Raw genomic sequence first — 20396 nt, 5'->3', positions numbered from 1 at the left:
GTCGGAGGTGCTACTCGCTACAGTATAATGACTCCTAGGAGTACAATTGTGCTCTTAGAACAATGGTTACTCCATGGAGTGGTGGCTATGCTCCATGGAGAACAATGGCTGCTTCGGCAGAGACCGGGTTTATCCGGTTTTGTCACTATATGGCAAGAAAATATGTCTGAATGGTGATGATAATGACAACAATGATAATGAGGATGTTACTGATAATGATGACAATGCTGATGATGGCAAGAATATGATAGATCATATTCTGGGTCCTGCAGAAATATCTAATGATGATCAAGATAATTCTGTAGTACCTCCTTTACAGCCTCTATCAGATGATAATGAAGAGGAGGAACAGCAGGAGCAGGAGCAGGAGAACAACAACAGTTCCCCAAAAAGAGTTGTGGATGATAATGAGGTAAGACTGTTGTCACCTTGAGAACATTTATTTACTTGCCTACAGGTTGTAAGAGGAACAGATTGTCCCACTGTTTCTACATCTACGTCTACTATGTCATGCAGCCCCAGCATCATCTCTCTTCCAAAATCTTCCACTGCAAAACCAAAGCTTCATTCTATGGCCTGCCCTATCAACAAATGTATTGCAAGCCTGGCTCACAAAGCTATGAGACTTTTTACAGTCACAGAAAATGTAACAACCAAGAGTTATTTACTCTAGCACACACAGGAACACACTATAAAGAAGATGATGGGGAGTGGTTACCCCTTAGGCTGCAGTGAGTTAGTTGTGCTAGACAACAGGAGGACTCGCTGAGTCCTTCCCCATGTATTGCTCTTGTATATATACTAAAATACATGAGGTACTGTACAGTTGTAAATAAAGTTCAAAGTCCGATGTCTAGCATGTGACCAGTCACATGATGAGTCTAGACACTGGTTAGTGTTAGAATATACTCTGACATACCAATACTCCATAGGATAATACCTCTGATTTGTAAGCCAGCCCAGTATGCAGCAGCTATTCTGTGTAAGACGTCCGTGGTTGCATGTCATGTTTAAGATCCTACATTGTATAACCTTGGCCATATAGCTTAATTGGTAGAGCAGCTGGCATGTATCCAGAAGGTTCCAGGTTCAATCCCTGGTCTGGTCATTATCCAATTTTATCAGTTAGGTGATATGTCACATGACTGGTTATGTGACTATGAAAAGTTGTAAATGTAAAGTAAAGTAAATGGTCACATGACTGGTCATGTGACTTGGAAAATAAAAGTAGAAGTACAAAAGTGAAGCGTAAGTAGATACTGGTATGTCAATTGTAACAGAAAAAGGATTTCCAAACCCCTTCAGTTGTCAATCAATATACTGGGATTTGTTGGTCAACGCCACAGCAGCAGAGAATGACAGTAGCCTAGTGGACAAAATGAAGGAGATACAAGACGACCAGATCCTCAAGTCTCAATTACTACAATATGTGAGTTTAAATTTCTCCATATATATCCATACTAATTATCACCGTAAATACAGATGTGAAAAGGTTCTACACAGGTCAGAGGGGAACTTATTTCTAAAGCTAGAATCAGTGTACCTCCTACGTATGGCATCAAAAACATCCACAAGGACAAACTAAGTGGTATGATCTATTTGATCATAAACTCAGAAACTTTTATCAATAACACCATAGATTTAAAGGTGAGTTATTTAAAAGCTTTATTGTTATACTTATACTAACTGCAGACAGGAGAAGATGTCTGACACAAACCAACCTCGGAGAAATATTAATATTATTATCAAAATTCTTTTTCAAGCACAATGGTGGGGTCCCAAAGGTGAAGGTAGAAAGTATGGTAGAAAAAATAACCTATATCTATGCAATCTCCCTACTTTGGCTCTAATAGCATACTCCGTAAGTGTTCATATCTTTCTTTAAATAAGACTGACGATCAAATTTATTTACCAGATTGAATGTGCTCTACTAGATGCAATTAACAACACTACAATAGAATTCTCAGAGACAGCAATTTCTGCTAGGTACGTCACCTTAATCACCATAAATCTATACTAATTATACTTTTACAAGGTGGGATCATCATATAAGGTTGTTGGAAATATTTCAGAAATGTTCTCCTACATACTTGGCAGCTGTATTTGATGAGGTTGATGAATATGTTTGGTAAGAGCTTACTACAAATTCATTATCATTCAAACCTTTTTTTTAACCATAAGTATTTTTGTAGGAATGGTTGTATAACAGTGGGGCAATCTGATGTATCTGAGCTTATGTTTGATTTTGATGCTTTAGAAGAAGCAGCAAAAGCATCCAAATCATAATTACAGATATTACAATAGTGCTGCAGTATTTTAAATATTTAGAATCAATATAATTTGCTTTATTAGTGTTTTTTTTGGATATAATTGAGTATGGATTGATAGAATTGCATTCAAAGTAAACTATAGTGAAAAAGTGCAAGGTCATTTTTGTTTTAATAACTGTGCTATAAACCACTTTTGATGATATATCAATACTCTAAACTGTGTAAATATCAATAAAGATGATATTTATTGATCCTTATGCAGTTTAGAGTAAGGGACTGCAAAAATCACACTTATGGATATAAGGGATATTTTTGCCATTATAGTATATAAATATACATTGCATTTATATCTAAATCATGTTTTCCTGATGTTTGTGACCAGCTCCACCACATGAGAGAGTTGTAACTAAAAATAAAGGAAGATGCGCAGTGCAAGAAAGTGATAGTCTAAGTGGAATTTGAAACAAAAGGAAAGTGCCGCATGGCACAAATGTTCAAAAAAGAAAGAAGGTTGAAGTAGAGACTGGAAATTAAAAGTCCAAAAATTATGTATTGTAACAAGTAGTTCCAGGCCAAACATACCAGATTGGCAGTCAGAATAATTTCCTCCTCCAATGCATCTGGGCTAAGTAAATGTCTCTCCAGACCAGGAATGAACTTTAAGAGTTCATTGAAAGCTTGATGTTCCCTGTGTTCTCTGATGTGGATAAAGTTTTGGTCAGTACAATAGAATATATGCCACATAGCAAGGCTTACTCTGCCATTCAACATTCCAAGTCCTCAGCATCATCAGAAGCCATGTGCTCAATGCCATTCTCAATGAGACTTTGAATGTTGCAGAAAGCATATACTGTGCGCCCAATGTGTTGCCCATGATAAACCAGAGGATTTTTACTTACACTCCAGAAAGCATGAATAATTATAAATAAATGCTGATCAAAGTAAGGCTTACAATTCTTTCCTAGTGTTTAGTTCCAGCACACTCCTTTGCCCACACTTCTGAGATATATTACTGAGGCTTTCATTGTTGCTGGCAAACATGTTTGGACTTGAAAGTGCATGTGTAGAAACAGCAAAATTTAAACTTTTGAAACATTTACCTTTTGTACTACAGACGTTGTGTCCAAGACTGTCCTGTAATGTTGTCTGAGGCTTAACTACTACTAGATGCCGCTTTACAAACAGGTAATAGTAAGCTGCTGTTAGGCAAAAACCACACTAAATACACTTAACTTGAAAAAACTTTGTAGGCTGTGAAGAGTTGAGTTCAAGTTATCAAGGTGTTAGAACCATGACCTGTGGATTGTTCAGAGTTACGGAGTATGAGATGGGGAATTGGCTTAGCTTGTGCGCTAGGCCCTTCTGCGGACCTTGGTCCCTAACTCAACAGAAAATGGACGGAGTAGAGTACAGGATGAAAGGGGAGCAGAGTAAAGACCCTTCGGAGAAGGATTGGAAAACTTAGGAAGAGACTTGTAAAAGGCAAAGGAATCTAATTGATATTTGAACTGCAGGAATGGAGTACAGGAGCTGCAACTTGTATACTGTCAGAGGAGTAGGGGCTTGTAAGGAGTAACTTGTGATGTAGGTACAGAGTTCCATGCGGACAACTATCTAGCAAGAGAGAAATGTATGTGCAAGGAGTGTATCATAAGGTCTACATTACAGAGTCCATGAGGAGTACAGGAACATGCATAGAAAAGCATATGATGGACTAGAAGTCCGGTGGAGTCCAGAGTACCATGTGGGGGTGGTACACGGGGCTATGCCAACTGGCAGGCTATGAGGAGCGTAATCCCAAGAATACTGACAATTTGGGAGGTTCAGACTTGGGGAAGTATCTCCTTCAGAGATGCCAGAGTCCTGTTCTCTGCTACAGATATTACACAAAATGGGCCTGTGATTATACATTGTAGTAAACAATGGCTGTGTGAATCCAATATATGGGGACTTGGTGGAGGACTACCTGTGCAATAGAAACACTAGCCCTCATTACCCACTGATCAAATTTGAATAAAAAACTTGATCACTGCCCGTGGCAAGTAGCTATTTGGTTTTCTGTCAGCACCCAATAGAGACTAAAAATATGAAAGAAAACAGCCTCACCATTCCACAATGTCAATGACCAACAGGGATCACTAGTACCAACTTATGGTGCTTACACTTCAAAAATCAAACTGACCCTGCAAACTAGCGAGAAGCTCGGTGTGACAACACCAACAAGACACAGTCTTGGGGCACTGGAGCACAATGAAAACAACACTCAAAAGAAGGGGAAGAGGTGGGAGTGGTTACCCATTAGGATTCAACAAGTTAGTTGTTGGTAGACAACAGGAGGACTCGCCGAGTCCTTCCCCATGTATTGCTCCTGTATATATACTAAAATACATAAGGTACTGTACAGTTCTAAATAAAGTTTAAAGTCCGATGTCTAGCATGTGACCGGTCGCATAATGAGTCTAGACATTGGTCAGGTGTTGTGTCACATAACTGGTCATGTGACTATGAAAAGTCGAAAATGTAAAGTAAAGTAAATGGTCACATGACTGGTCATGTGACTTGGAAAATGAAAAATAAAAGTACAAAAAGTGAAGTGTAAGTAGGTACTGGTACGTCAATTGTAACAAGGAGGACTTAGACCCCAAGGCAGCCTATCACATAAATACCAGTGCAATCTTCCTGGTAAGAGTGACATTTGTGCTCAAGTACCACTGGCCAGTCTTCTGTTACTTTCTGTGATCACTATATTAGCTCATATCATCAGACCACCACATCATGAGATGCACTACCACTCTGAAGCTCCGAGACAATGATAATTTGGAGCTCCCCAATTCCCAAATCAAGATGTAAATTAAAAATCAAGCTGTGACAGTAAGTGTCACTTTGCCCTTAGATTTCCATGTTTGCTGACATAGATAAAACATATTACAATGGAGACTTCTAAAGGAGCAAAAGTTTCACCTTCAACTTGTTTTGCAACCCAATTTGAAAAATGGTCAATTTATTGATGCAGCAGAGGAGCAGTAACAGGCTCAAAGCCAAGAACAGAGCACTGGAAAATGTGGGATGTCTTATGGATCTCAAAATCAATGTCCAAGGTATGTCATTTTCATTTTGAGTCAGACTCAAAGCTTGGAGTTCAAAGTATGCTGGCCTATTGTCTGATATGAATCATACCAGGAATTTATTGCATTAAGTGTGGCTACTGGAGCCGCCACCTTGGCAAAGGTCAGCATCTGGAGAATATAATACCCAGTCTAAATTATCAACTTGCTTTGAAAATCCAACAATTAGCAGAGGCTCAAGAAAAAGCAGCTGATTTAGTGTACCAGCTTGCACTAGCAGAAGATTTTGGTACACCACACACAGACATAGCTTGCAGGTAGGAACTTGAAGACTCAGAGTAAACATTGGTGAGAAATTATGAGAGCAGGTGTTTGAGTTTGAGTTTGAAGATCATGTGTTCAAATTTGCAGCATGGGCCTGGCATCATCCGAGCCCAGACTCTGCAAGTTGATGCCAGTGATAGTACTACTACTAGTATAGCCTGGATGCGGAACATGGCAGTTAATATTGATATTGGTAGATCAGATTGGGAGTTCTTGGAACCTGCCTGTGAGTAGCATAGTAGTAATAGTGTTACCATTCATGTATAGTATATGCCAGTGCATCACTTGGATGTGGCACTTGAACTGCCAGTGACTCAGAGTACTGAGTACGGGGTCACAATCTGCCCAACTTCAGTCTGTGAATGTGAAAGGAGCTCGTATCCAAGCACTTACAAGCAATTTGGATGGCATAGTGGTATTAATGACACAATTAAAAAATTGAGTGATGTGCATCCAACAAACTTCCACTGGCAAGCCGCTTACTATCTTCAAGTTAATCCAAGTCTCTTTTCATTAGTGCCAATAAGTCTGCCATGATGGGATTTATAGTCATATTGTTTGAGTAATTGAGGAGTAAGTCAATTTGGGAATTGGGTAAGAAAATGGGCAGAACCTTCATAATTTGAGTTTGGCATTTAATTGCTTCTTGGTGACTAGAAGTGTTAGAAAGGTTGAGAAAAAAGGGTATTCTTATTCCAGTTTTCCGCTCCAAAATCAGAGGAAATGTCCATGAGAAATTTAGAAAAAATGGGGTCAACAAGGGGAGACTTACCAAAGTGCCCAGACTAGTCATTGTCCCCTTATTCACATGGCCTATAGTTTTCCATGCACTAGTTTTTTTGATATACTCAGCAAATGCTAGGAGATCAAGCCCTGGAGTTGGGGTGGTGTTGAAGAAAGGATGCTGCCTTTCAACTGGCATAATACTCAGATAACTTAAGCGTAAAAGGAGACACTCACTATTTGCTTTATAACCCGGTGTAACAACCAAGAGTTAGTTACTCTGGTGCACACAGGAACACACTTATAAAGGTAGTGAATGGAGAGTGGTTACCCCTTAGGCTGCAGAGAGTTTGTTGGTTAACAATAGGAGGACTCGCTAAGGAGTCTCCTGGATCTATTGGGGTATATATACTAATACAGAGTGTTTGTACTTATATACTGTACAGTTGATAAAGTCAGTAGCTGATGATGTCATGGGGCCTAGTCCGCATGACCAGCTCCACTGTGTGAGAGAGTTGTATCTAAAATAAGAAGAAGGCCATGCGGCGCAAGAAAGAGGAGTTTGAACAAAAGGGGAAGTGCCGCGTGTGAAAGCTAAAGTATATAAGGTTAAAGCGGAGAATAAAAATGAAGGAAAGATCCAAAAATTGTGTTATTGTAACACCCGGATACAAACCATGATGAAGAGGAGGCATTTGTTGAGAGAGATTATTAATGAAGGGTACATTATCAGATAGGCTTGTACCTGCCATGACAAAATGTGCATGAATTTCATTGATGCTAGTAACTCGAACAACTGACCACTTTCTGTATGAGTTGGCTGGCTGCTTGAGTGATACAACTCATCTTTGCTAGATACAAGTGCCAGGAGATCTAAGCCATAAGTGTTGGAATCAGTGGTTGTTGCGCCCAGAGTAAACAGTTCATAGCCTGTGGTGTGATCTTTAGCCTAAGTATGAGATGTGAACATATCATTTGATATATGACTGGATGGGCATATACCCACTCCAGAGGTTGTATGCATGGAATATGTGTATAAATAGAAGTAACAATACAATAACTTACTGTTTATATTATAAGTTGCTGAGGATGGTGGGGAACTTAAAGGCAGTTGGAGGCTTTCATATGATACAAGTGCCAAAAGGTCTAAATCAGAAGTGTTTGGATTATTTAGCATTGCATAACAATGTATTTTACTACAACCAATACTTTCATAATTTGTGGTGAAAGCCAGATTTAAATACCAAATCTATGTAAAAAAAATCAATATTCACTTACCTTGGATGGGAACAAAGTCTAAGCCAAACAAATTGGCTGCATAAAGTGGCATCTTTTCATCTCCATACTGACAATGCAGGTCCTTCACAATATCCTGTAGAATACCTTATTTGAAAACAACAATTTAGGGCCTCAACATTGTATTCTGGTAGTATATGTAGCATCATGCTGAAGAGCTTATAATATTGCTAACAAAATACTTATAATGTTGCATACAAAGCTTGTTACAATACACAATTTTTGGACCATTAAATTTCATTCTCCATTTAAACTTTCTTTCATAGTTTTCACACACTGTGCTATGCAGCACTTTTCATTTTGTTCAAACTCCACTTTCTTGTACTGCACTGCTTTTCTTTATTTTTAGCTACAAGTCTTTCACGCAGTGGAGCTGGTCACACGGGCTGTGCCCTATGACATCATCAGCCACTGCCTTTATTAATTGTATAGTACACATGTACAAATAGTCTGTAGTAGTATAAATACCCCAATAGATCAAGGAGTCTCCTCAGTGAGTCCTCTTATTATTTACTTATAACAAACTTGGTCCTACCTAAGGGAGATTATCCTCTCCTTCATTTAGCCCTCCTTGCTTGTCTTCAACATGCCCCAGAGTATACAAACTTTGGTAGTTACAAAGCTTGCATATAATTTTCTTAGAAATTGCAAATTAGTGTTTTCCCTTATAGCTTTGTTATAATATTTGTATGAATGCTCCCTTTTGGGAGCTCTCAAAGACACATTATGACAAAATTGGATAAGCTTTGTCTCAGCTAAAGCTGTTAAGCAGCTATTGTTCTCTATGGAGCATAGCCACTACTCTACGGAGTCACCCATTGTTCTCCTAGGAGTCATTGTACCTTAGCAAGTAGCACCTCTGACTATAATTAATAGGGGGCTTAGTATAGGAATACCAATACCTCAGTTATTTCTATAGCTTCTTGGGCAGCAGCTGAGTTTCACTTAGTTTTATTAGCTCTTACTTACTATGTGCCTCAATATTCCTTATCGCCTAATCCTAATCTATAGCTTTTTGCTTTCCTCTTTTCCCGCCCTCTTTCTCTTGTGTTTGCTTTTGAGTCTCCATTTATTTCTCTATCCTCTGTGTTTTTTCTCATCCTTTCATTTTAATTTTTTTTTTCATCTTCATACTTGCTCACAAACCAGGGTCAACAAATTGATTTTCTTCAGTGTCACCAGAATCTTATTCATGGGTTATGAGAGCCAATATTTTGCTTGCTTTGGTGAGTGCAGCACATTATTCACTCAGCATCCATGTTATTTTCACACTCATGAATGGCTTGCCAGTTTGTCATGATTACTTTTTCAAATCCGCACACATTGATAAAACTCATTGAAGCACCAGTCTGATAAAGTATTCACATAATAATAATAATGGTGCACTTAATGACACTGAAATAAGTTGCCCAATTTGTCTGTAATTATACATAAGTTATAATGTTCACCCTCATCTTCTATGTTGTAGCTCACAATTGGTATTACATTGTGTGCTTGGTGATACATGTCAGTCATAAATACATTCAGTAACACAGATAATATAGGTACAGTACAAGTACAATGGGTAGAGATACTGTAGCCAAAGCCTCTCAAATATTGTACAGTTTATTGGGCATAAATTTGTTGTTGTTTTGTAAACTGAGACATACATTCATATAACAATGTTTTTGTGTTTTGGATAAAAAATGATTAGCTATGTTATTGGGGGGGAGGGGTATGAGTAACTACATGCAATAGCAACAACCACATCTCATAAGTTTTCAAGTGTAGTTTGGTGATATAATCTCTTATGTAAAATATGGCAGCTTTTGCACTCTTTCCACACAAAATGCCAGAATATATCTATTGTAACAGTTGACGTTCCCATCTTGGCACATTAGCACAATAGAATTTATTATGGGAGGGAAATATGAGGCTTCTACTATTTTGTGTGGAAAAAGAAATTTACACTTCTTTACATTGCCATATTAAACTAACTGGCACTGATGTTGTTGTAGGATTTCACTACACTTTTGATCTCAGTCACAACAGTAGATTCTTACTCATTGAGAATATCAATAGTGTTCTTGACATGTTTCTCATCATTTTAATTATTGTCATTTGGGTCTAAAAATGGCAGGTCAGGAGGAAAAGAAACAGGTGCAAGTAGCTGAATCTGCAGTTCATGTTTTGAGTCCAATATAGCCTCACCAGACATAGTAGAAGTTCATTCAACTAAAGATTCAAATTTTGGGTCTAGTTTGACTTCAATATCAGGCAAGTGATGGTATATCACATTTTTGAAGTAGTTAGAAATGGTGTTTGGTATCCAAGGTCATTACATAGTTTGGCATGAAGTTCTGTTGGATTAAGGCTACTATTTTATCAAGATGAGAAGTGATTATGAAGAAAATCTTGTTCAGTGTATGATAGAGGAACCACACACAGCCTGTCATCAAAACCTCCTATACTGAAAGAAAACAGGGTAGGGTATATATCTGGAAATAAATAAGGGTTGAAATACTCTGATATTAACTGAGACATTTGGTGATTAACCAAATTGAGCTGGCCAGATAGACAAGCAAGAATATTGTTAATTGTAGAAGCTGTAAAGGAATATCCATTTATCTTCTTGTATTCAGGGTCAGAAACACTCATCTTCTCACATAAAAAAGGTAATTTATTTGCAGGTGTGTTGAGATTAATAGTTTAGTACAAATGCACAAATGCTGTCATTATATAGTTCTATTGTCCCGTGTGAGGGGAAAACTCTGAAAATACTTAGAATTCATTATCACAATATAATGGGATCCGCACCCGTGTACAGTGATTCTGGACCTTCTGGGCATGCAACCAATCAGTATGCTTTCCAAGTATGCCTTGGTAGCTTAGTTTGTAAAGCACTAGACCATGAAAGCTGGAGTCCCAGGTTCAAGCCCTGGCCAATGCATGTTTTCCCATACTATAAACAAATGTCATAATTTGTCATTCATAAACATATTTGCTGTGACAACACCAACAAGATGCTATCTTGGGGCGCTGGAGCACAACACAACTACAACTCAATGGAGGAAAGGGAAGTGTATGACCTATCAAAGGAAAGAGGTTGTCTTCACTAATGTTGGTATCCACTAGGTGAGAACTCACTGAGTCCTTCCCCATGTATTGCGCTGGTATATATACTACAACAAATAAGGTACTATATAGTTAATAAGTAAAGTTTAAAGTTCAATGTCTAGCATGTGACTAGTTACATGTTGAGTCTGGACACTGGTTAGGTGATGTGTCACATGATCGGTCATGTGACTATGAAAAGTCCAAAGTAAAACAAATAGTCACATGATCAGTCATATGATTTGGAAAATGAAAAGTAAAAGTACAGTAAAAGTAAAGTTTTACAATATACAATTTTTGGACTTGAAACTTTCATTAACATTTTTGGATGCTCATTCCAATGCAGCACTTTGCCTTTATTTCAAACTCCAGTTATACCTTCACTTTCTCAAGCTGTGCTGCTTTCTCTCATTTTAGACACAACTCTATCATGTGGAGCTGGTCACAAGGGCTGTGCCCTATAACATCATCAGCCACCACCTTTAGCAACTGTATAGTACACATGTACAAATAGTCTGTAATTGTATAAATACCCCAATAGATGAAGGAGACTCCTTAGTGAGCCCTCCTGTTGAATATCATCAACCAACTCAGTCCTACTTTAAGGGAGTTTACCCACTCCTTCATTTACTCCTCTTGCCTGTTTTCTTTGTGCACCACCGTATCAAAGCTTTGGTAATATAAAGTGTAAAGTAGGTGCTGGTGTGTCAATTGTAACATTTGCAGCATTAACTGAGGTAACAGCATATTTACAATGGCTTTTATAATATTTTACTAATATGCTACCCATACTTTTTTATCAGTTTCTACAGGTTATAAGCTCAGTAGAGAGTGTCAACGTGACTATCAATAATGAAGTTACATCAATACATTGATGGGAGCAAATACACCAAAAGAATATCAAATGACCACTTTGTTAAAAGCAACAGCACTACACTTACCCAGATAGAACTTAAAGCTTACAAAATTGAACTTTGAGCCTACAGACAGAAAGAAGGCATGGCAAGACAAATTATTATGGCCCCCTGTCTGAAGTCACATATGTGCAAATAAACCTCCTGGAAAATGACCATCTGTGTTATGACAGCATTTTCAGCAGTTATTTTTGTTTTATTTCTGTTTTTCTTTTTCTTTTATTTTGAACCTTTACTTTTTTAAGTCACATGACTAATTACCTGACACATCACCTGACTGGTGTCTAAACTCAACTAGTGCACCACGGGCATGAAAGGGTTCCAGCCAAGCCGGGAGAGGTATAATTTGTACACAAACAGCATAATTTCAGCCACCTGGCTGGGATACTTTTGATCCAAATTTGCTGCATCAAGTGCAAACCTACCTAACACAGAATGTATAGCCATTGTTATATTGTCTTTACCTGAATCCTACCAGCCTACCTTCAGCTCAATAACCACAGTTGCCCACATATCAAAATTTTCTCTCTCTACAGATCAAGTTATTGATGCTATTCTGGAGGAAATAACCCACTGCAATGTCTAGGCTACGCTAGCTGCCACAAACAAACCTTCTAATAAAAAAAAACCCCACCGCAGCCATTGCTACCATTGAAAATGACAAGTTGTCTGAAGATAATCTCTACACATTTGATGTTTTGTCCAACCAAAGACCCGCCCCAAGTAATAGATGAGTCATTAAGGTTAGGCAGTAATATACCACCTGGATAGATTACGGGGAAAGTACACATTTCTGTCCCACTGTGAAATTTTATGTGCTATCAATGTATAAGTCCCGAACCAATACACATAGCCCCCACTGAAAGCCGTAGGGAAAGGAAATGTCATCATGAAAGTTCCCAATGGTCAAAAACAATTGTCAGTCATGTTGAAAGTCGCTCTACACATACCTGACATGGCCACCATCTTGATATCAGCCAACAAGTTTAATAAAAGAGGATTCACTGTTTTTTTGAAGAATATGTATGCCAGATTTTGTCCCCAAATCATCCAGGAAGACAATACAAATGAATAGTCCCTGTAAAAGAGGGACTATATCAGCTCTTGACAGAAACAGACAAAATGGGAACTACACCCACACATGTTGTAGCTGCAGCACTCAAAATATTCACCAACCAACTACATAAAATCATGGGACATCTGTCCCATAAATCAATACACCATCTTGTTATGCCAGAAATGATTGATGATATACATCTTGACACAACAAAGACTGAAACATGTTGTGAGCCCTGTGTAAAAGCAAAAATTACTATAAAGGTGTTTCCTGGCAAATCATATATGCAGACCACTTTGTATGGTGAAGAAGTCCACATAGCGACCAGCTATAGTAGAAAATGTCAGACATAAATGCTATGCCATGACTTTCAAGGATCATTGGTTCAGGGAATCCCATATTTGTCTTCTGATGTCAAAAGACCAAGCAACTGGAAGATATAAACTGTGTGAGGCTTAGATGATGACACAAAAAAACACTAAAATAAAGATTCTAAGATCAGACCAAGGAGGTGGATACCTCAATAATGAGTTTGAAGCTTACTTTAAACAATGTAGGAACTGTCAGAGAACTAATGGCACACAACCCCAACCAGTGGAATTGTGTTGCAGAATGATTGAACAGAACCTAAATTCCACTTCAGGCAGCCAAACTTTTGGGGCTCTTAGCTTAATCATATTCTCCAAACTAACAAGCTAGTAGTGTTACAATAACACAATTCTCAGACCTTTAAATTTCATTCTCCCCTTCAATGTTCTTTTGTAGTTTTCACACCCCATGCCATGCGGCACTTTCCATTCTTGTTCAAACTCCACTTGTTGCACTGCGCTGCCTTTTCCATTTTTAGATATAAGTTTCTCACACAGTGGAGCTGGACACATGGGCTGTGCCCCATGACATCATCAGCCACTGCCTCCATCAACTGTACAGTACACATGTACAAACAAACTGTAGTGGTATATATACCCTAATAGATCAAGGAGACTCCTCAGTGAGTCCTCCTGTTGTTTACCCACAACAAACTTGGTCCTATCTAAAGGGTAACCACTCCCCTCACTTCTTTATAGCTTTGTCTGAGTTATGTGTCAGAGTATACAAACTCTTGGTTGTAACATTAGGACTCGCTCCTACTACTCTCTTGCACTTTGTGCAAACCCGGTCCCCAGGGTTAAGGGGTTATTGTATACACGGCCCCCAGTGTCAAGGGGAGTACTTAGCTCAGCAGTTGGTGTGGAACCACTGCTGATTAGAATTTACATACAAATCTTCCCTTTCTCTTTCCTCTGACCAGGCCGGGCACTTGCCTCTGCCAGTCTGGAGAAGGGTTGACAGCTAAACAAGCGGACCACCCCCTGAAAACCGTTCGGACCAGGGTTTATTATGTTTACCTTTTTATATACTTTTCAAACACTATAGTGTGGGTAGTGGGAGATTGAGATCCGACACTCAGCTGGGAAAAGGTAGATCCGCAGATGGCAAGCGGCCCCAGTTACCTTTTTTTTACATTACAAAGAGAACAGGTCAACATGTCATCGCAACCCAATATGAAAAGTCTGCTGCACAACATGCATGCACAGATTCAAGCATTGACAAATCAGCTTGCCGGGATTCAGGCTGCCCCAGCAGTGAAAACTACGGTTAAGCAAAAGTTCAACAAGAAAGTCAAGATTGTCACTGACCCTGGCACTTTTGAAGGAGATAGGGCTCAATTTGCCAAATGATGGATCAAGCTCCAGATTTGGGTCAAGGCAAATTGGGACGCATTTGCCGATAATTTTGAGATAGCAACAGCAATACTATCACATCTAAAGGACTTGTGGTGGGTCAATACGCCCAAGTAAGACTGCAGGAGTGCTACACGGTGGGAGTGTGACCCACCTGGGATAATCTCAAGGTAGAGATCGAAAAATATATCAAACTACAGGCTGAGCGTGATTGGGCGCGTCAGCAGATCCGTTCCTTCAAACAAGGAAATATGAGGACAGATGATTATATTACCCGGTTCCTGGCCCTCTCTATCCAAGGAGGGCTTAGTAATGAACATGCAGTAGAACTGCTGGAACACAATGTGAACCCCCGCATTGCCTAACAAATCTATCTGCAGGATACACAAAGCAACAACCTGGCGCTGGTGGCTGAGGGAGTTTGCCGAGTTGGTAGAGCCCTGGAGCTCTATGTAATGCATCAAGGTGGTGGGCCCACCACCAAAAACAACCTATCCCAGAGGCGCCCTGGGTCATCAAACCACCATAATCACTCTCACGGATTCAAGCTGTTCAGGCTGCAGCCAGGAAAGGGTGCTCCTATGGATATCGGTGCGGTCCAAGGCGGACAGATGCACAGATTCAAGGGCAACTTTTACAACTGTGGCCAAGAGGGGCACATATCCCGAGATTGCAGAAACGGGGCGCAGGCCGCCCAACAAAAAAATAACCAAGGGCGCCAATTAGAAACTGAAAAACCAGATAATTGGCTCAATACTCTGGCCGGTTGTTTGTACGACAAGATCCAGGCCTTTTTCTATGACCAGCAGGTCAACAAGATGAAGGCTCATGGAAAAGAGTTTGGAGCTTAGGTCACTTGGGTGCCTGCACTCCACGGAACAATGAAGTAAACCACAACAAAGTGGCCCCTGCTCCAGGGTGTTGCACGAGCAATAAAGAAAAGAGGGTGGCTCCCCTATTTGTAAATAAATTTCTAAATCTATTATCTGAAACATGTACTTGTATGAAAAATTGTAACTGTAATATTTATGATACTACCACTGCACCAGCATCTCCCTTGGAACGTGGCCCCGGCGAGACAACTACTAGGGTGCTTGATTCTGGTAAAAATAAAAATAAAGACATAGAAAATATTAAAGTAGAAAAACATATTTCTCTCAATTCTTCTTCTTTGGAGCCACCTTCCCCTGAAATCCCAAAATGTGTGTTGATGCACACATATTTATTCCAAAAAGAGATCTGTTTAGATATTGGTGTGGAAAACCTTGCCCGGGGCATAGTACACCCAACCAACACACTGCTTGAGTCAGGCACCAACAGAATCTTCATAGATCAGGTCTGGGCAGAGCAAATTGGACTCCCCCTTGTGAAATTAAACGTATCTATTCCTGTCTATAACATTGATAGTACACTTAATGCGGGTGGCTGTATTATGCACAAATGTTCTTTCGTTGTTGAGTACCAAGGACACAGAGAACGAGTCACCGCCGAAGCTACCCAACTAGGGAAGATTAATTTAATCTTGGGCTGGACCTGGCTATTTAAACACAATCCTGAGACCAACGGGCAGAAAGAGGTTGTCATATTGTCACATTGTCCTCGGGAGTGTGATGACTTGGGTAAACCGACTCACGTCCGTCAAACGAAGCTAGATGAAAGAATAAACGCTGGTCACATTTATGCCAAGCTCCGATTTTTAGATAAGATTGACGATGACGATGATGAGGTAAAACCCAAGGAAGAGATAGAGGCTGGTACCTCCCAAGTACCATAACTTCTGGAAAGTCTTTTCGAAACATGAATCAGAATGCTTCCCAGAGGCTAAGCCTTGGGACCATGCTATAGATTTGAAGGACAATTTCAAACCAAGGAAAGGACACATAATTCCCCTCTCTGCTCCAGAAAGAGATGAGGTTTCAAGTTTCATAAACAAACCGCTTAGGAAGGGTTACATCAGACCTTCCAAAAGCCCTATAACGTCCCCGGTGTTCTTCATCCCTAAAAAAGATGGTAAAAAGTGTATGATTATGGACTATCATTACTTAAATGAGTACACAGTTAAAAATATGTATCCGCTGCCTTTTATTAGTCAGCTAGTGGACAAATTGGCTGGCGCCAAAATCTTAACAAAGAAAGATCTCAGATAGGGGTACAATAATGTACGAATCAAAGAAGAAGATGCTTGGAAGGCCGCATTCACATGCCACCCAGGATCCTTCAAACCCCTTGTTATGTTCTTTGGGTTGACTAATTCACAGGCAACCTTCCAGAGCATGATGAACATGATCTTTGCGGATATGGAAAACTGTGTTGTCATTTACAATGATGACTTATTAATATTTACAAAGTCGGACAATGAGGCTGAGCATAACAGGATCGTGCAAAAAGTCCTTTAATGCTTACAGGAACGGGACTTATTCTTCAAACCTGAAAAATGTAACTTTAAAGTGAAGGAAGTAGATTTCCTTGGTATGATAATTGGCCAGAATGGAATCAGGATGGATCCTGAGAAAGTTCAAGCTATTTTGGATTGGCCTGAACCTACTCACATCAAAGGAGTTAGGGCCTTCCTTGGCTTAGGAAATTTCTACCGAAGATTTGTTGAAAACTTTGCAAAAATAACGAGACCGTTGAACGATCTCACTAAAAAGGACGTTGTCTGGCACTGGGGTGCCAAGGAACAAGAAGCTTTTGATAAGCTTGAACAGGCATTTACAACAGCACCCATATTAGCGTTTCCAGAATTAGACAAAGAGTTCCGGCTAGAAACTGACTCTTCTGATTTTGCTACTGGGCTGTTCTGTCAATTTAATGCCCTGATAATCTTTGGAGGCCTTGTGCCTATTTATTGCATAGTTTGTCGCCTACAGAGCACAACTATCAAATTTACAATAAAGAGATGCTGGCCATCATTGAAGTTTTAGAGCACTGGCGGCACTAATTAGAAAGTGCTAGACACCAATTCAAAATTTGGGCTGATCATAAAAATCTGGAGTATTTTATGATGGCCCAAGACTTGAACCGAAGACAGGCCTGCTATGCGGTGTACTTGTCTAGGTTTAATTATAAACTAATTCATAAGCCTGGTGCTTCTATGGGAAAAGCGGATGTTTTATCCAGAAGAGAGGATCATGTCAACGGCATTGAAGATAACAACAAAGGTGTCACCCTTATAGATCAATCCAGGGTGGCCAATGTTCAAATTGGGCTGGATTCCGAACTTCTAGAAGTCTTCAGGAAAGACCTCTCCTCAGAAGAGAAGGCACACCTTGATGGCAATTTACATTATTTATGGGAAGACGGGCTCATCCATTACAAAGACAAAGTCTATGTGCCTGAGTCCGCAAGGATCAAGGCAATAGACAGACATCACAACACTCCAGTGGCTGGGCACCCTGGGTGGCAATGAACCATGGAGTTGATCTCCAGAAATTACATGTGGCCTGGTATGGTCAAAGATATACAGGAATACGTAAAATCCTGTCTGAGATGTGCCATGGCAAAGAACTCGCATCAACCACTGGCCGGTAAACTCATGCTGAATCCAATACCAGCTGGTCCCTGGCAGGATATATCAGTTGACTTTATGACAGATCTGCTTGAATCAAACGGGTATGATTCAGTAATGGTGGTAGTAGATCGCTTCTCCAAAGAAATGGTATTCATTCCCACCAATAAAACAATTACAGCTGCTGGTACGGCAGACTTATTCAAAGATTTTGTATGGTCTACCCATGGGTTACCAGAAATGGTTATCTCCGATAGGGGACCCCAATTCAGTAGTGAATTTACGAAAGAGTTATGTCAGATGCTGGACATCAAACCTAAATTATCAATGGTGTTCCATCAGCAGACTGATGGACAAACGGAGAGGCTCAATCAGGAATTGAAGCAATACCTCCGTATATTTATTAATGACAGACAGACAGATTGGGCCAAGTGGCTAAAGATAGCCCAGTTCTCACATAATATTGAACAGTTGTCGGCTACAGGAAAGGCACTATTTGAGGTTACAAGGTTGTACCTCCCCAGAATGGGTGTAGAACCTGGTAAAAGCAAGAACAAGGCTGCAGGGAACATGGCTAAAGACATGAAATCTGTCTTAGACAAAATGTGCAAGGCGCTATTCAAAACTGCAGAGCAGATGAAAGACAGGGCAGAGCATAGACACTCCAAGGCCCCTGATTACAAGGTTGGCGCCCTGGTCTGGTTAGAGACCGACCACTTAAAATTGAAAGATCAGCAGTCTAGAAAACTGACCAAAAAGTGGATTTGTCCTTACCGGATTAAGGAAGTCAAACCCAATGCAGTGGAGCTAGAACTCCCAAAACAAATGAGGGTAGTACCCATGGTCAACATTAGCCGAGTAAAACCCTATAAAGGGCCGCTGCCGGGACAGCGCGTAGACAGGCCCGGACCGGTAGTAGTCACCCAGGAAGATGAAGAATAATTTGAAGTTGAACGGGTGGTGGATGCACGCTTGAAGCGTGAAAAGTTAGAGTTTCTAGTCCTATGGAAGGGCTATGGAAACGAGGACAGAACATGGGAACCAGAAGCCCATCTGGATAATTCCCGCAATGCTGTTTGCAAATTTTATTCTAAGAATCCCTCGGCTCCTAGGAAGCTTAGAGGCATGGATTTGAACCTTTTTAATTCCCTTTTTCAACCTATGCCCAAAGATTTAACTACTACCTCTAATATTTGGTCTCACCTGGAAGTTGAGCCTTAGAAGGGGGGTAGTGTTACAATAACACAATTCTCAGACCTTTAAATTTCATTCTCCCCTTCAACTTTCTTTTGTAGTTTTCACACCCTATGCCATACGGCACTTTCCATTATTTTTCAAACTCTACTTCTTGCGTTGTGCTGCTTTTTCCATTTTTAGATACAAGTTTCTCACACAGTGGAGCTGGACACATAAGCTGTGCCCCATGACATCATCAGCCACTGCCTCCATCAACTGTACAGTACACATGTACAAACAAACTGTAGTGGTATATATACCCTAATAGATCAAGGAGACTCCTCAGTGAGTCCTCCTGTTGTTTACCCACAACAAACTTGGTCCTATCTAAAGGGTAACCACTCCCCTCACTTCTTTATAGCTTTGTCTGAGTTGTGCACCAGAGTATACAAACTCTTGGTTGTAACAAGTAGCCCCCTGGAGCATGGTCTACCATGTCCTTTGGGACAACTACATGGGACATCCAAAAAGCTAATGGGACATCCCATTGGACCATGTAGGATATCCCAATGGGACATCTGGGATGGTCCAATAGTCTAATTTTCAGTGGGACATCCCACTAGGACATCTGGGATAGACCAATGGTCCAACTTTCATTGGGATATCCTATTAATCACAGAGGTGTCTGGGGTCCCTATAACAATTTATTCTATGGCATATGTTTGTTACTTACAAGTCTGATTGAAGATATAAATGGGTATATATACCTATGCCATACACTTTATATTGTAAAGATGCAATAATTATAATACACAAGCTATAGGATAGAAATAACAATAACCTTTGTTTGTCTATTAATGCAAAGGGAAGGATTTACCATATTAATATGATCAAAGATACCTAAAATGATATTACTGTTTATTACAACCTTTAATTAGTCATACCATATATAATAGGATAAATATGCATTATTATGCCACATTCAGTAACAAGTTTAATTTATAATACTCTGAATTGGCTCCTGAGCTTTATGGCCATAGTAATAATCATAAAATAGGTTTTTCCCTTATCAGCATACTCAACAAATACACAAATCAAACAAACCATGCAATGCAACACCAAATCTTAATAATATTATAACAGTATCTTACTTTTCATATATAACAATCTAAATCTTGAAAACTACTATTGAATTTTGACCTCATATTTATCATTGTGCTACTGCAACAATAATCAACTGAACACA

At 39.7% G+C, this 20396-nt stretch overlaps 3 protein-coding genes across 3 annotated transcripts; all 3 read left to right on the top strand.

The window, feature by feature from the left end:
- Window positions 1-1378: 1378 nt before the first annotated feature.
- On the top strand, window positions 1379-2286 carry SERLADRAFT_404732 (uncharacterized protein; the record flags this gene model as incomplete). Its single annotated transcript, XM_007312481.1, has 5 exons — window positions 1379-1429; window positions 1504-1647; window positions 1916-1986; window positions 2036-2128; window positions 2193-2286. The coding sequence occupies 5 exons, from the start codon at window positions 1379-1381 to the stop codon at window positions 2284-2286; spliced, it is 453 nt and encodes a 150-aa protein (XP_007312543.1).
- A 3073-nt stretch (window positions 2287-5359) lies between these two features.
- SERLADRAFT_432253 (uncharacterized protein) lies at window positions 5360-15317 on the top strand (the record flags this gene model as incomplete). The annotated part of the gene is made up of 4 exons (XM_007312480.1): window positions 5360-5368; window positions 5451-5498; window positions 14667-14810; window positions 14847-15317. The coding sequence occupies 4 exons, from the start codon at window positions 5360-5362 to the stop codon at window positions 15315-15317; spliced, it is 672 nt and encodes a 223-aa protein (XP_007312542.1).
- Window positions 15318-15739: 422 nt separating this feature from the next.
- SERLADRAFT_343376 (uncharacterized protein) lies at window positions 15740-16057 on the top strand (the record flags this gene model as incomplete). The annotated part of the gene is made up of 1 exon (XM_007312479.1): window positions 15740-16057. A coding segment is annotated over one exon (318 nt), but the record flags the coding sequence as incomplete, so codon positions are not given.
- Between the last annotated feature and the right edge of the window lie 4339 nt (window positions 16058-20396).

Source organism: Serpula lacrymans, assembly GCF_000218685.1.
Source record: "Serpula lacrymans var. lacrymans S7.9 unplaced genomic scaffold SERLAscaffold_1, whole genome shotgun sequence".
NCBI lineage: Eukaryota > Fungi > Basidiomycota > Agaricomycetes > Boletales > Serpulaceae > Serpula > Serpula lacrymans.
Note: the sequence above shows the minus strand (reverse complement) of the source record. Positions and strands in the feature narration are given on the sequence as shown.